This window comes from Brachyistius frenatus, unplaced genomic scaffold, assembly GCF_029030835.1.
Source record: "Brachyistius frenatus isolate BFR_SWC_R1_liver_20210118 unplaced genomic scaffold, ASM2903083v1 Contig_142, whole genome shotgun sequence".
In the NCBI taxonomy this organism is placed as follows: Eukaryota; Metazoa; Chordata; class Actinopteri; family Embiotocidae; genus Brachyistius; species Brachyistius frenatus.
In genome coordinates, this window is record NW_027210741.1 from 65,611 (window position 1) to 79,894 (window position 14,284).

Sequence of the window (14,284 nt, forward strand, 5' to 3'; positions counted from 1 at the left end):
ATGTTATTTCCTCAGTCACAAGAACTGAGCCAAAAAGTGCTGTAGGAAACTTATCCTCTGACATAACACTACAGGTAGTTAGGAACATATTACAACACTGGCTGCTAGTGGAGCACAAATACAGCATAAAAAGAAACAATATTGTGTGCTCAAACTAATATCGGTATGATTTTGAGATTGAAAAATTCAGTTGAATCTGACAGTACCATCTGCCCTCTGATTGGACACTTTTACTCTGTGCTTGTTTGTCATTGCCCAAACGGATTTAGGTGTAAAGATAGGGTCAAAACTTCTCTTTCTAACTTCAGCATTACACAGAGTGTAGGAAATTTAGAGAATTTTACACATTTTCTGATTTGTATCTGTACATAGACGTTCACAGAAAGACTCTGTGCAGCCTCACCACTGATAAATTTATAGACGTATTTACACATCTATTTATCTTGAACATCTACAAAAAAATGGAATTCCTCCTGTAGATTTATAGGTTTATAAAAGTTGCTTTACAACTACAAAACTTTGGGCTCAAATTAGGGTAAATAAGATCCAAATCTTGTTCACAAATAATTCCAATCTGTCTCTAAATAAACACTAACACAGACAAATATACACACTCTTCATTAGGTAGTTACAGCAACAACAAAAATAAAGATTAGTGCTCCTAATCCTACAGACAACAGCAGTCAAGGTGATACAATTATTTTGTAAAATTGAAATTATCTTTTTTAGGACAAAACTAAATACAGACCTGCAGAACTTCTTGCCAAGAAACATACATTACATTGGGAAACAAATGTAGGATTTCTTTCCAGATTCAATATATATTAAATTTGGGTTTGACGGCCTTCAATTGTCTTCACATCTTTGAAGACAAAAATAAATCAATGTGCAGACAGTATATACGTTATATCTTCAGACATATCCATATCAGGTACCTTCATCTAATTTATGCAAGATGAGTTGATGCCAAAGCATTCTTGCTTGCTTCTTTGAACCAAACACCCCATTTCACGTCTCTTCTTCCACTTCTGGGCATACAGTATGCTTCCACTGACTCCCCATTCTCTTATTGGAAATTTTTGAATACCTAATCAGTGGCATCACTTATAATGTACAAAAAGTTATTGGTGCGATGCAGGCAAATGTGGCATAAGTGTTTCTTGAAGGTGGCCAGGCCAAAACCGAGTAATAACAAAACAAATGTTGAATGTACAACCAAAATTATGCCCTCTTTCTGGCATACAGTAACAATTTTATCTTTATGTTAACAGTCTCTACTATGTCAACTTACATTTTGGCTGTGCTGACCCACCGCAAAGAGGAATGCAGCAGATTTTCCACAGGTTAAACTGCGACCAATCAATGTCTGCAGTTACTTTTCGATTATACTGCTGGTGGGTGAATGGGGCAAACACACCAGGCGTCTGGAAAGTAGACCGTAATGAAGAGAGTTGCCTTGGCAACTACTGCCAATGCATTTTAAATCTAGATGTCCATGAGCGAGTAAAGACAGAAAAGAGCGGTGCTGGTGCCATCGATTTGTTGGGCATTTATTACTGGAGACAAATCAAAGTCTGGTAAAGTAGCACAGGCTCTCACATGGAGAGACTGGGTATGAACAGCACAACATGTACAGAATTTAATATTTTTAGAGGGAGGAAGAGGGAGGAGCGAGCGAGTCTGATAGTCCAACCAAAGCAATATGAAGAGTTGTACTGAAAAGGCCAGAAACTGGAGGCTAAGCACGAGGAGGCAACCTGCCAAAACCCAACCTTGCAGGGTATTTATGATACATAATATAAGGCATCAAGGTCTTGTTCCACATGACACTGCAACTGACAACAAGACCCCACCTCCTAAAGCTGGAGGCTGCAGTTGGGGGTGTGGTGAGCTGGCAATTTACCAAACCCACACTCCCATCTGCTTTCTGTGGCATGTTAGCCATTTCCTGAAGCAGAGGAAGAGGCCAGGGGTCGCTGGCGGGGGAACAAGCTTCTTTGAGAGGGAGGGGATCCAGAAAGGGGAAAATTATGTAAAGAGGGGGAGAGTCTGAGGTTGAAGGTCGACAGGCCAAAAGAAGCATTTGAAAATGAAAGTGTGTCCCCGAAAAGGCCAGACGTATTTTTCCTGTTTCAGGAAAATGTCTTGTTTTATCTGACCAACTATTCCAACCCCAAAGATATGTTAACTATCATAAAAGATGATGATTGATCTCAAATCTGGTCTATGCAGCCTTTAGTTGATTTACTTAAGATAAACTATAAAATAAATTCAAAGTTTAAAGTGACATTATGCCACAATATGAATTGCTATACATTTTCATCATATAACTATCCACTCCTTTTCTATCAGGCTGCCTATTCCCTCATGTCATATTCCACTGTTTCCCTCCATCTCTCACCACTACGTAAGCTTGGTTGCCAGTGGGTCCTTTGGATCCTTTGGGTTGATTGCTCCCTGTGATGGCCTGTCCACGCAAACCTCAGAACAGGGAACATTCAGAGAGCATGGCCCAGGTGAAAACACTCCTCCTGACACTGACTCAAATAGATACCGTGGTTTCATGCAAACATGTGTTGAGTGTAATGCTCATCCTTCTACCATCTTTTTATAGACAATGACTTCTAAGCCCAGTGGACAACATAATGGACCACACGCTGTCATTTTAGCTGGCAAGTAAGCTGGCACATATGAGAAGCTTTTACACCTCTGAGATTTACAGAAAGTAAAAGCATAGCTTATTTAATGGAAAAAAAAAAAAAAGAAGGTTTCAAGAATTAAATTGCACAGATTCACAAAGGTTTGCTATGTGGCTAATTCTGAAAGAGATTACTAAAATATAGTGGAGCTCTAATGTGTGTCAGCCACATGTGGCTCAGAGGAAGTGAGCAAGCCAGAAAAATACGAGTTGGACTATCTCTGATTCACAGCGGACATTGTTCAGGAGTGCAAAACTATTTAGCAAACCCAATGTTTTAAAAACCAAAACAGACAGAATCCATTGTTTCAGAGAGAAGAAATTCATAAAATCCCCAAAATGTTTTTTGTGAAACCTGTGGTATGGAATGTCTGAAATGTCACTTGACAAGATGTTTTGTTGTCATGTAAAATAACTCACCAGGTTTATAAATGGGTGTTTCTTCATACAGAAAAGAGGAGATTGAATATACATTCCTGAAACACTTGTTACAGCACTTCCACACAGAGACATAGGAGAAAGCCAAACAAATGCCAACAATGCTTTATGTAGTTTTATAGTGTTATAGTTATGAGGTTGTGCGGGGCATCATGTAATTATCCATTGTATCCATTGTAGCCTTTGACATTAATTTCAATTGTTTGTTAATGAGGCATAAAGGGCACATAGCAAGATGTCAATCTGCTCCACAGCTGACTTACAGATCATAATGTTGATTCCACTTTGGGTCCAACGTATTTCTCACAGTATCTGTAGAGTGGCATTGTCCTGAACCATCCACCACCACTTTGGCAAAAGGATCTGGCAAGCCTGTAAAAGTAGACAGAGACAAGTGAAGACAAGACAAGGAGGTTTTGTTTAGCCACTGTACAAACCTTGTGTCATCACTGACTCCTCTATCATGGAGGAAGCATGAGATTGTACTTTAACCACTTCACTTTACTTTAACAGCAGTGACAATTTAATCTCTGGTTGTCACTATTCACAGTGACACTATCGGAAATGATAGTTGTATACAGCTTACTCTTTCACAATGACAAGAGTCCGATTTCATCAATATTATCTTATCCCAAATACATGTGTATTGGCATATATGTTGTAGAATATACATTTATTTTATAGAACATAATGCTGAAAAATATGCTTCGGGTAATTTAGAAATTGTTTCATTTTAGTTTTTTGTTATTTATATTTATTTATGATTATTACATTCCCTGTAAACTGTGAACTGTAAAATAGTCTGCCTACAAAACACATTTGTCAACCACATTTCTGTTCATATATTGACATTATCATTTTTAAGATTCATAGTTTAGGTATAAGTGGCAGCCCCAAAAATCCAGCATCTGTTGGGTTTTAGTAAATATCTATTGAAGTTACATTTCAGTTTTCTCCATTTGCTCCCTTTTGCTTTCCTAAGACTAATGGGATACTCTGTTCAATTCTATTAATCCGCATCTCCGATAGAAACTGGTGTTTACCAAAGCCCAGAGTGCCTGACCCAAATTCCTCTCAGGTTGACCTCAAGGTCATTAAAGCAGCACAAGTGGTGCTCGATGATGATCCATTCAGATTGACCTCAGATTGACCACAGATGCGCATGTTGCTGCGTCAGCCTGAGGAGTTTATAAACAGAAAAAGGAAGGGACTGGTCTAATCAAGCAAGTGTCATGTTTTGTATGTTTTCATCACCTTCCAACTTTTTATCACTTCCAAAAGTTTTTCTAACTTCAGTTAATCTAGTTTGAGTAAATGTAACTAATAATATCGCCGTCCAACCTCCCAAACATCTTGCAGGACAGGCTGGTAAAACATGTTTGGTGAGTTAAAAGATGGTCTTTCCCACAACATGAACTCATAAGTGCAGCACGATTTTTCACACTATCGTGTTCGATAAGGGATTCTTGCTGGTGAATTTATCTGGCATTCTCTGTGTTGGTCTGTGCATGTGGATTTTAAGTTAGAGTATATACCTCTGGCCTCAGACAGGTTGTACCTGTTCAGTCACCCTTATGGTGTCCTGGAATTTTCCTCCTTGTGGCCCTGTGTTTGTCTAAATGCATGTGTATGTGTTGTAGACAAAAATGAACCCCTTGTTGCTGTTGCAGTTCAGTGCTTTGGCAAAGACTATGACGCTAACTGAAGTAAAAGAAGTGGATTTAATGGGGGTGTTCAATTGTGAAGAATGGGTCACCAGTGGAACTAAATGATACATTTGTTTTTACATTCATAAAGACAGCAGAGAACTTCCTGATCACTTGAACAAAGGTTGATGAAAAGCCCTAAAGCTAAAGGTTAATAAATAAGAGGTCACAAAGAAAACAAAATACAACTTCCTCCCTTGGATAATTTCCAACAGTCAGCCTCAATGTTTGTTTGCAATGTGTCTCAATGAGGTGTGGCACGCTTTAAAATCTCTATATGCCCTGGGCTGGACTAACAAAGGTGTAATTTCCATCCAGTTCAATTGAAGTATTTTGTTTCTGTAACAGCTATTGCTAGAATTTAGGTTAGCTGTGGGTCCCTGAGCCTGCAATGGTTTCCTGGTATGTATAACCGACAGCTCCTCGGGGACTTCATTTACAGCGTAGCTTCAAAAAGCAGAAAACTGCCACTGCTGACAAAACTCATTCTAATGCACAAGGGAGGGAATGGGACAAGAATAGCAACACGTAAAAATAGGCTTTACTTACGAAAGAAGTCTTTCTTTGCCAGGTTCTTTGCACACAGGACTAGAAAAAAAAGAAGTAAAGAGATGTGTTAATGACAGGTTTAAAGTGAGTAATGTAATAATTAGACTAAAACTTGGAAAATATTTTAAATAGGAAAAATATTTTTCACACAAATACCTTTTCACCAAATACACATAGGCAGCTTTAAGTGGAATAGCTTTTTTTTTTTTTTTTTTTTTTTTTTACAGTGAATGATGGTTTAATTTACTACAGAAAATTATAGAATATTCCACATGAAATTAGATTTCCATTTTGTTATTTTTTTTTTCATAAAGTAGGTCTGTGTCCTATATAAATACTGTAAAATTGACAAAAAAGTTCAGACCACAGAGAAACGCACACAGCCTGTATTCAGCAACTGTGCCATTTGAACTTCCTTAAGTTTGTGATGTCACAAACTCGTCCTCGTATCATATGGATGCCCTCAACGGAGCCAACTGTTCAACCTTTTATGCAGAAGAAAATATCAAGTGATCATTTCGTCTCGGAGCTAGCAAGCTACTAGACCAAAGAAAACCTGTGGTTGGCCTGGGCATGTGTCACTCAGAGAAGAGTCGGCCAATCAAAAGAGAGGGTCTTACAAAACAGTCCGCTCTTGGGAGGGAGAGGAAATGAAAAACGATATTAAGATGGGTTTATGGGCACTTAAAACCACAAAAATATCTTCTTACAGATATACAGACTACAAATAAAACACTGGAAAATGAAAATATGGATCTTAAAGAAACAAACAAGCTGCAATTCCAGAGCATGTGCTATTGTGTCATACTTTTTTTTATTTTCTTCTATTTATATAAAACACATCAGAGGTGGCAAATCTGTTTTACATCCATCATCCAGCTAGTGATATTACAAACTATTCTACAGGTTGATATTATTTTAAATTACAGTTACAAGGTTTAAATATTAGCAACCCTTTTAATCAGTCTTAGAGCTTTTCTCTCTGGTAATATTTTTAGTAGAATCCCATCTAATGTCATTAGATTTCTTTCTCAGTTTCTGTTTCAAGCTGTTAAAGTTGACACAGTTTCTGTGGAGTAGTTACTGCTGTCTTTTTGCCTACATATTGGTTTGTCCCTCCTCACTGTCCCTTTGCAGACCAGTTAAGAGTTTCTCATTGTAAAATATTTAAAAGACAAGCACTCTTTGCACTCTTTGCACTCTTTCCTGTATGAAGCAAGTCCATGGAGGTTTGCACCACAGACAACATACAATAGCTTTCAACATAGAGAGAGAGAGCAAAAGTAAGAGAGTAAGTCTGTGTTTGCCTTTGTTCCGTTGTGTCCCCTTTACAATACGGTTGTCTTTGTTATTTCCCTTCTTAAATGTCTTGTGGTATTTAGTTGGGGCTCGTTCAACTGAAGCAGTGTGATGGCGCTGGCTAGACAATCCTATGACACTTATAGAGTACGACAAAGTAGGCCAAGCAGTCACGAGCCAGTGCAGAGGCAGAGAAACCGAGCACAATGAATGTAATAGAAACAACAGTGAACCTCAGAGATGAAAAAGGGAGTTAAATAAGTATTATACACTGCCAGCAGACAGACTAACATCCTCATCACTTGTCAGTCAGTGAGTTGGAGGTACCGCTGAGCTCTGAGCAATGAGCAAAGAGCGAGGCAAAAAATATGTCTATCCATAACTCCCATCCATTTCTATATTCCCCGCTTTCTATTCATGGTCATGACAGGTCCTACCAATTCATTATTAATCGAGGTACAGGTTCCTCCTTTATTATGGCCTTTGTCTCTGGCCAAAAAAGCAACTACAGTACCTCACTGAATGCTGAACTACGAGTTAAACAAAAGAGGTAGATTAAATACAAGTCACATCCCTTGCTGCTTATCATCTTCTATGCCCTGTGGTATCTTCTTCCCTTCCATCAGTCTAAAAAAAACATAAATAAATACTACAAGATTCAATGTATAAACTCCCTGCCAACCTGAGAGATTTATTATTTCCAATAAATGACAGATATGATCTCCAAAGCCAGTGTTGTCTGGTGTCTGCAGCACAAAGTAAAGCCTGCAGTGAAAGTTTTAATGATTGATGTGGTGAAAATATTTATTTACAGTAACCACTTAGAAGTGAACAAGCCTCATTTAGAAACTACAAATAGATAAAGAATTTTGGCTTTTTTTTTTTCATTAAAATAAATACCTCAAAACAATAATCAATTATTACTCCATCTTCCAAACACATTATGGCCTCTACAAACCATGGAGATCTAAGATGTCATCCATGAACGCCACTGATCACATTAAAGAGTGTGTAAACCGGCTACTAATGAGAAACAAGCACCACCTTGGAAAAAGAGAGAGACAGGTTTGGGAAACAAACCTAGCATTACACCCATTCACTGTGGAGACCTTGAAAGTGACCAAAATGACAGTCAGTCAGGTGGAACAGAGTCACAACATGGGAACACACAATCCCTACACACACCAAATTACACTGACTGGGCCCACTGAATCAACACTAACCCTCAGCCTGTCAGGGGAAATTACACTGCCAAAGCCAACAGTATGGGTGCGAGCCAAATCAGAGACAGACAGATCTGTCTCCTACGGGACAAAATGGACACCATGTTGTCGGTAGACAAGTGAAAAACAGGAGAAACAGAGGTCTGAATTCTTGGCAGGACATTTTTGGACAGAGAATACAACGCAAAGACAAAATTAGCCAACAAAGTATAAATGGGTCATCTTTAGGCCTAAAGCCTTGCCTTGAAGACATCTGCTCATGTATTCCAGCGTATTAGCAACAGAAGTTTAGTTACAAAATTCATTCTGTCTACAGCTTTGCAAGTAGACTTTAGTCAGGCCAAAATGTTATTGTGGAAAAGCTTTGAGCTTTCTGTGAAACTGCCTTGTGCTGACAAAAGGCAAAGTTTTAATGTATTTCTGATACAATCTGTAATAACCAGTACTCCAGCTGACCAGCTACTCCTGAACCCATGTACTTATGGATCAGTTTCTTTATGGTATGCACAGTAGGAACCCAAATCTCAAAGTATGACAACATTTAGCAAAGTTTGGTTCCATGCAAACAGATAAAAAATTAAAAAAAAAAAAAAAAAATGTATATGTCCATCTGGCAGGTTATAACATTGAGGAAATGTGGAATATGCTTAAATCTAGCCAAAACTACAAGCCTCATATTCAGATATATCATTAAGCAAAAAAACAGATGTGAGCAGTAATTCAGAGGTCAAGAACAAGGCTACTACAGTGCTCCTATATTTCTGAACAATGAATGACCAGTGGTAGTTAACTTGCTGTGCATGCTCACCATTGCTGAATAGGCAATACAGATTAGTAGCTACCAGGGTAAACTGAGTGTACTTGGCTTTCTGGTTACCAAACTGCTAATGAAGATTAAGGGATTATTCTGCACACTGCTCCAATGTATCAGCCACAATTACCACATAGAGAAATCCTCTCATATTATTATGAATGGCCAGTCACCAACTGTGCTGCCAGGCACAGCAGGCTAATGCTACTAATAATTGTAAATGTATTCAAAGGGGGCATAAGTTACACAATCAAGCAAAAATAAAATAGAAGAATACAGATATTAGAGATAAAACTACCAGCGAATACCAGCAAAAACTCGGCAAAATCCTCGAGGGACTGACTCATGAATTTCTCATCCCTGAAATTTGAGGAAAGCCTTGTCCTCAGAGGGGGCTCCTTGTCTGTGTTAGCAAGTTTTAGCTTTTTAGATATCTTTTAGCCAAGTAACCAGCACCAGGTGACTAGAAGTAGCTCTATTGTCACACAAAGAAATGAGTAAAACAAAAATCAAACAACAAATTTCTTAACTGAACCTGAAAACAACATGAGTTGGATCTCATCAGAGAAAAATGGGCAACTACTTTTTAGAAACAACAGCATTTTTTTTGCAGCCCTGGTTTCACCCCTTAATAAGAGTATAAAGTATTTTGTAAAGGTCTCTTGAGGTTTTACAGACAATTTCTTTTTTTTTTTTCTTCTTTTTTTTAACATCATGGATAGTGAAAGGTATTTGCAAGACCTATTTTCAGTTACCCCGTGTTACAGCATAAATTCATGTAGGGTTGTGTTGTTGTTTTTTTTTTTTTTTTACATTTTGAAAACAAAGTTGGCTTAAAAGCTCTGGTTGAGTTATTGTAGTTAATACCGCCCCGAAAGATTTCAGTTAATGGTATAGCTCCACTCGGCTTTATATAAACATGCCTGAATATGTTGATAATCTTATCGAGGCTTATGCAGACTCTACCACTGTGGACCCTACAATGAACGAGGAATCAGATCTCATATTGCTGCCCTCTAGGGATCCGGCAGTATTGAATAGCTGCCATGTGTGCAGGCGGTCCGTGGTGACACAGGGCTGGCGGCAGACCAGACTCATTCAGATGCTAACACGGAAAGCTAGGTCAACTAGGAAACAGTGAACCACCAGGAAGCCCTGGGGTGAAGCTGTCCTCTTTGTTGTCTGTGGGTCATCATAAACCCTCTCTTTAACAGCACCAGGAGAGAAAATAAACAATTTGCAGCAGGGCAGCTGAGTGACAAAACAAAGGGGTTAAAGTAAGACATTTATATCCTAACGTTACAATAAAATCTTTTGTTCTGCATTACCACTTACTGAATTCAGTGTTGTTACATTAGCTGTGTCCAAAATCACCTAAAGTTTCCTTTATCTTAAAGCTGGGATAGCAGTTCAAGGGTTCAAAGGGCAACTTTGCTCCACTGTTTTTTTAAGAGTTTGAAACATCTGTTGTTCTTGGACAAACAAGCAAGTGAGAGAGTCACGCCAAACCAAGCTTATACGTCGAAGCAATTACCATACAAGGTTCATGATTTTACCAGCGTCTGCTAGCTAAGGGATGTGGAGACAGACCTGTCACTGACCCAGACAATATATGTTAGGCTTCAGAAGTTAACAGTAAATACCAACACCCCCTCGGGAACTTGCAGTATACCATTAAAGCCTATGCTTTTATTGAGCTCGCACATCTACATTCAAAGACAAAAAAAAGAAAAGAAAATTAAAAGTGAAGAAACCATGTCTGAATTCGCAGCCTGTGTAAATATGTCCTGTCATCAGTAGGGGGCATAAAGTCAGTGCTACATGATGAGTCAGAGGCTATAAATGACCAACAGTTAAATGTTACAGATGTAATTACCTTTTTATGGGATACCATGGTTGTCTCTTCACCTCATGTTAACAGACAGGACGCCAGCCTCTCACTTGGATAAATAATTCCTGACAGTGATAGCGGCTTTATATGCTACAAAATTTACACTTTCTAAAATAATTAAATTCCCTCTGCATTAGCGTCAATACCGAATATAAACACAGCCTCACTAATATGACAATGCAATTTACATAAATCATAAATCATCGCACAGTGATGTCTGATAATTATATTGTGGATAACAAAAAAGAAAGAGTCCATTGTATTCATTACAAAATATGCATAGTGTGTTTCCGATCACAAAGAGAGGCAGTTGGAGGGGCGGAAGCTTTGTAACGGCTCCAACCGTCTGAATATAAACGTCAAGCTGAAGGTTGGTGTTCGTTCTGGTCAAAAGGTGAAAGGTCTTGTATACAGGGTAGAGGGGGCGCTGAGGGATTCCCGCTTGTTTTCTCAAGGGAGTCTCCACAAGTTGCCATTTGCAATAGTTGCTTAACGCCTAACTCTGTCAGGAAAAGGGGTCACTGGGTGAGATGTGTCAGATGTTCAAACCGTTGGAGTGTCCTGATAGTCCAGATAATAGAGGTACGGTTAGATCTGTCAAAAATGTTAACAGATTATAATAACAATGTTGTATGTGAGCTTTATACACTATAATGGCAGCAAAATTCTTTTTAAACGAGAACAAATGCAGTGCAACCCTAACGCACATTTACGAAGGCACTTAAACATGACTGGTATTAATCTGATATTCATTCTTGGTAGTGTTATTCACTCTGAATTATATAGAGCTGGGGGAGCTGTGTGAAGATAGGCAGCACAAGTGTGAAGGTTCACAGTCATCTCTAATCATAATTTATGTTAAAAGTCCTTACAGTGAATTTAAATTTAAATGATTTGCACCTTAGATATTATGTAATATTTGGTTCATGGTGCTAGTGCATAAAAGGAATACAGTTTGAGTGACAATAAAGACCCTGGTACTGTAAAATTATTGTTATAGTAATATTATATTGTATTTTTTTTAAAGGGGATGACAAGACAAAGGACATGAGCTGTGTTCAAGTTCACAAAAGTGTATGATTTGCACTGTCCACTTCACTGAACCACCAGCATGCCTCCAGCCTCTTGTGCTCCATTATCATTATCAAACCAGAGAGCTGGGCTGCTCTGCCTGAGACCAGAGAGTTTGTGGTCAGTAACTGCAGTAGATGATTGCGTGATTGTGCACTGCCAACTCCACAGTCAAGTACAGACATTTTGTGGTACATTTTGCCCAATTAATTCTCCTGCAGCACTGCAAGGACAGGAATGTCCACCCATGCTGCATCAGCGTCACCATGCTGCTGAGCTTGGACGCTGATGTTCTTTTGAAGAAAGGATATTTTTATTTGGGCTGAAGCTGCTATCTTTAATAAGATAATGTATTTGCTTATTGCTGGGTTTTAATCTACACAACATTATGCCCATAAAGGTAAAGTGTTAGCAAATATTTGCATGGTCAACAGTGTGATTGAGGACTGTGTAAAAGAAGATGTTCAACACACTGGAGTGTGACTTTGGCTGTCTAGGAAGCTTGAAAAAGTAAAACCTTTTTTTTTTTTAGTCTGAAAAAGAGCTTCTGTTAACAGTACTTCAAATATTGTTTAGAAGAGCATTAGTTTCTTGTCAAAAAAGTATTTCTGACAAACAAATAAAACAGAAACTGGGACATAACCTGGTGTAGCCTTAAAAAAAAAAAATTTAAAAAAAAAATAGCAATTTAAGCAGAGCAAGGAAGCAGGCCAACACAAATCATGTACCTCAGACACCTTTGCAGCTCATGCTGTGACGTCAGGTTAGATCATTAACTAGATTATTTTAGAATGCAGAAAACCAATACAACCTCATCCTGACACAACCAAAAAGTGCAGACAGGGGATGTGGTCATGTACTACCACATGGACTGTTAACGCGCATGCAAAGGCGGCTGAAATGTGATTGGTCAATATGACTTGGCCTACAAACGGAAACTGCAATACTTCCGGTACCAACATCTTGTCCCATTGACAAATGCAGAAACTTGTTTACTGAGATTAGTTATAGCCTAAAAAACGCAAGCCAATCCAAAGGTATACAACGGGTTGGGTGATATAACAATATTACCTATATCCTAAATTTAAGATAACATCTCGTCTCATATCACAATACAATAAAATATTGATATATTGACCAGCCCCAAGTATACAGCTATAGTAACAATGAATGTATGTAACTGAACAGACAGAAAGTTAAACCAAAGCACTATCAAAGTGGAAGGTTTAAAAACAAAAAAGGGGAAAAGTCAAACTTTGAAGGAACATCCAAACTTCTCCAAAGCCCAGTTTCCTCATGTAATAAAATCTGCATGTGGCCCATATTTGATTCCTCTCATATTTGCTTACACTTCATCTGCTGCCAGCCAATGTGGACTGTATGCAAGGACTCGCACAATTTTAACACCTTCAATTTGCAAAAACATTATTTTTAGAGAACTACTGCTTTGTTAAATTGTAAACGGACATAACAGCATCACAACTTCACAGGACACATGCCCTATTCACAGTCTAAACTTTGGTGTTCTCATATGTACATATGGATGGAATATAATATTCTGCATCATTTTTGAATAACTTCTAAGCTTCTAGGTAATATAGACACATACTATATACACACACACGCAGGCACACACTGAACCCATCTATAAAAAGTGTAATACTTAAAATATCTCTATATTAAATAATACAAATATAAAACAAAAAACCATTCATATTTATTAAAAGTTATTCAAAAACTTTAAAAGATTCTAAATATGCTCTTAACAAACCGGCTGGGATCCCGCAAGTCTGAAGTGACAGTCATTGGGATTTTAAAGGGTTTGGCCCACAACTTTGCCGATGTTGGGACTGTTGGGACAGTTCCATGCTGTCTCATTCACAGTATTGTTCAACAGCTAAACAAAACACTTCCTCTTCCCCTCCTCACGCCTCTCTGGCGGGCTGGCTCACCCCAATACACAGAGAATGAGTCTGACAGCACTCTATGTGTACGTGACCAAGTTTATGTTACTGCAGCAAGTACATCCTGGAACAAATAATGATGATGTGGTGTGAATCAGAATTTATGAGTCTCCAAAATTAGACAATCTAATCTACATTGTACTTCCTCCATAAAGCAATTACTCGATTTCCCAACCTCCCACCCCGAGACTTTCTCCGGCACAGTGAATGCTCGGGATGCCAATTATGTCATTCAGTCGAGAGGCCAGGAGTCTACAGCTGACACTCCCCCTCCTTTCTGCTCCCTGAGGAGACGCCAACAATCTGAAATCAGGAATCTGGAGTGAGCACAGTCACTGCAGAGAGCGGGGTGAGGGGGTAAAGACAAAACGTTCATCTGCAGGCAGGAATCTATGGTTAAATGGGGAGGGAGGAAGAAATGTCAGGAGGGCAGGAGAGAAATATGTCTAAAGTCACAGATCTGTGGAATGCCGACAACGGAGGGCGAAATGGAGAGAAATATGGGAAAGCAGAGAGATGCAAAGGGAGGAGGAAAGTTCATTTGGAACAGGGAATGAAAGCGACGACATTCTGGCAAGAGTAAATTTCGTTGAGGGAGGAGCAGCAGGGATAGCAGACAGAGATGAGACAATGA

At 38.7% G+C, this 14,284-nt stretch overlaps 1 protein-coding gene across 1 annotated transcript in view; it reads right to left on the reverse strand.

Annotated features, from left to right (window-relative positions):
* Positions 1-14,284, reverse strand: part of LOC138630794 (E3 ubiquitin-protein ligase SMURF2-like) — a 60,695-nt gene that overhangs the window by 31,377 nt on the left and 15,034 nt on the right. Inside the window, exons 2-3 of the mRNA XM_069715363.1 lie at positions 5,392-5,430; positions 3,400-3,508 (exon numbers count right to left, since the gene is read on the reverse strand). Coding sequence (XP_069571464.1) covers positions 3,400-3,508; positions 5,392-5,430 — 148 coding nt within the window. The remainder of the gene's footprint in view (positions 1-3,399; positions 3,509-5,391; positions 5,431-14,284) is intronic.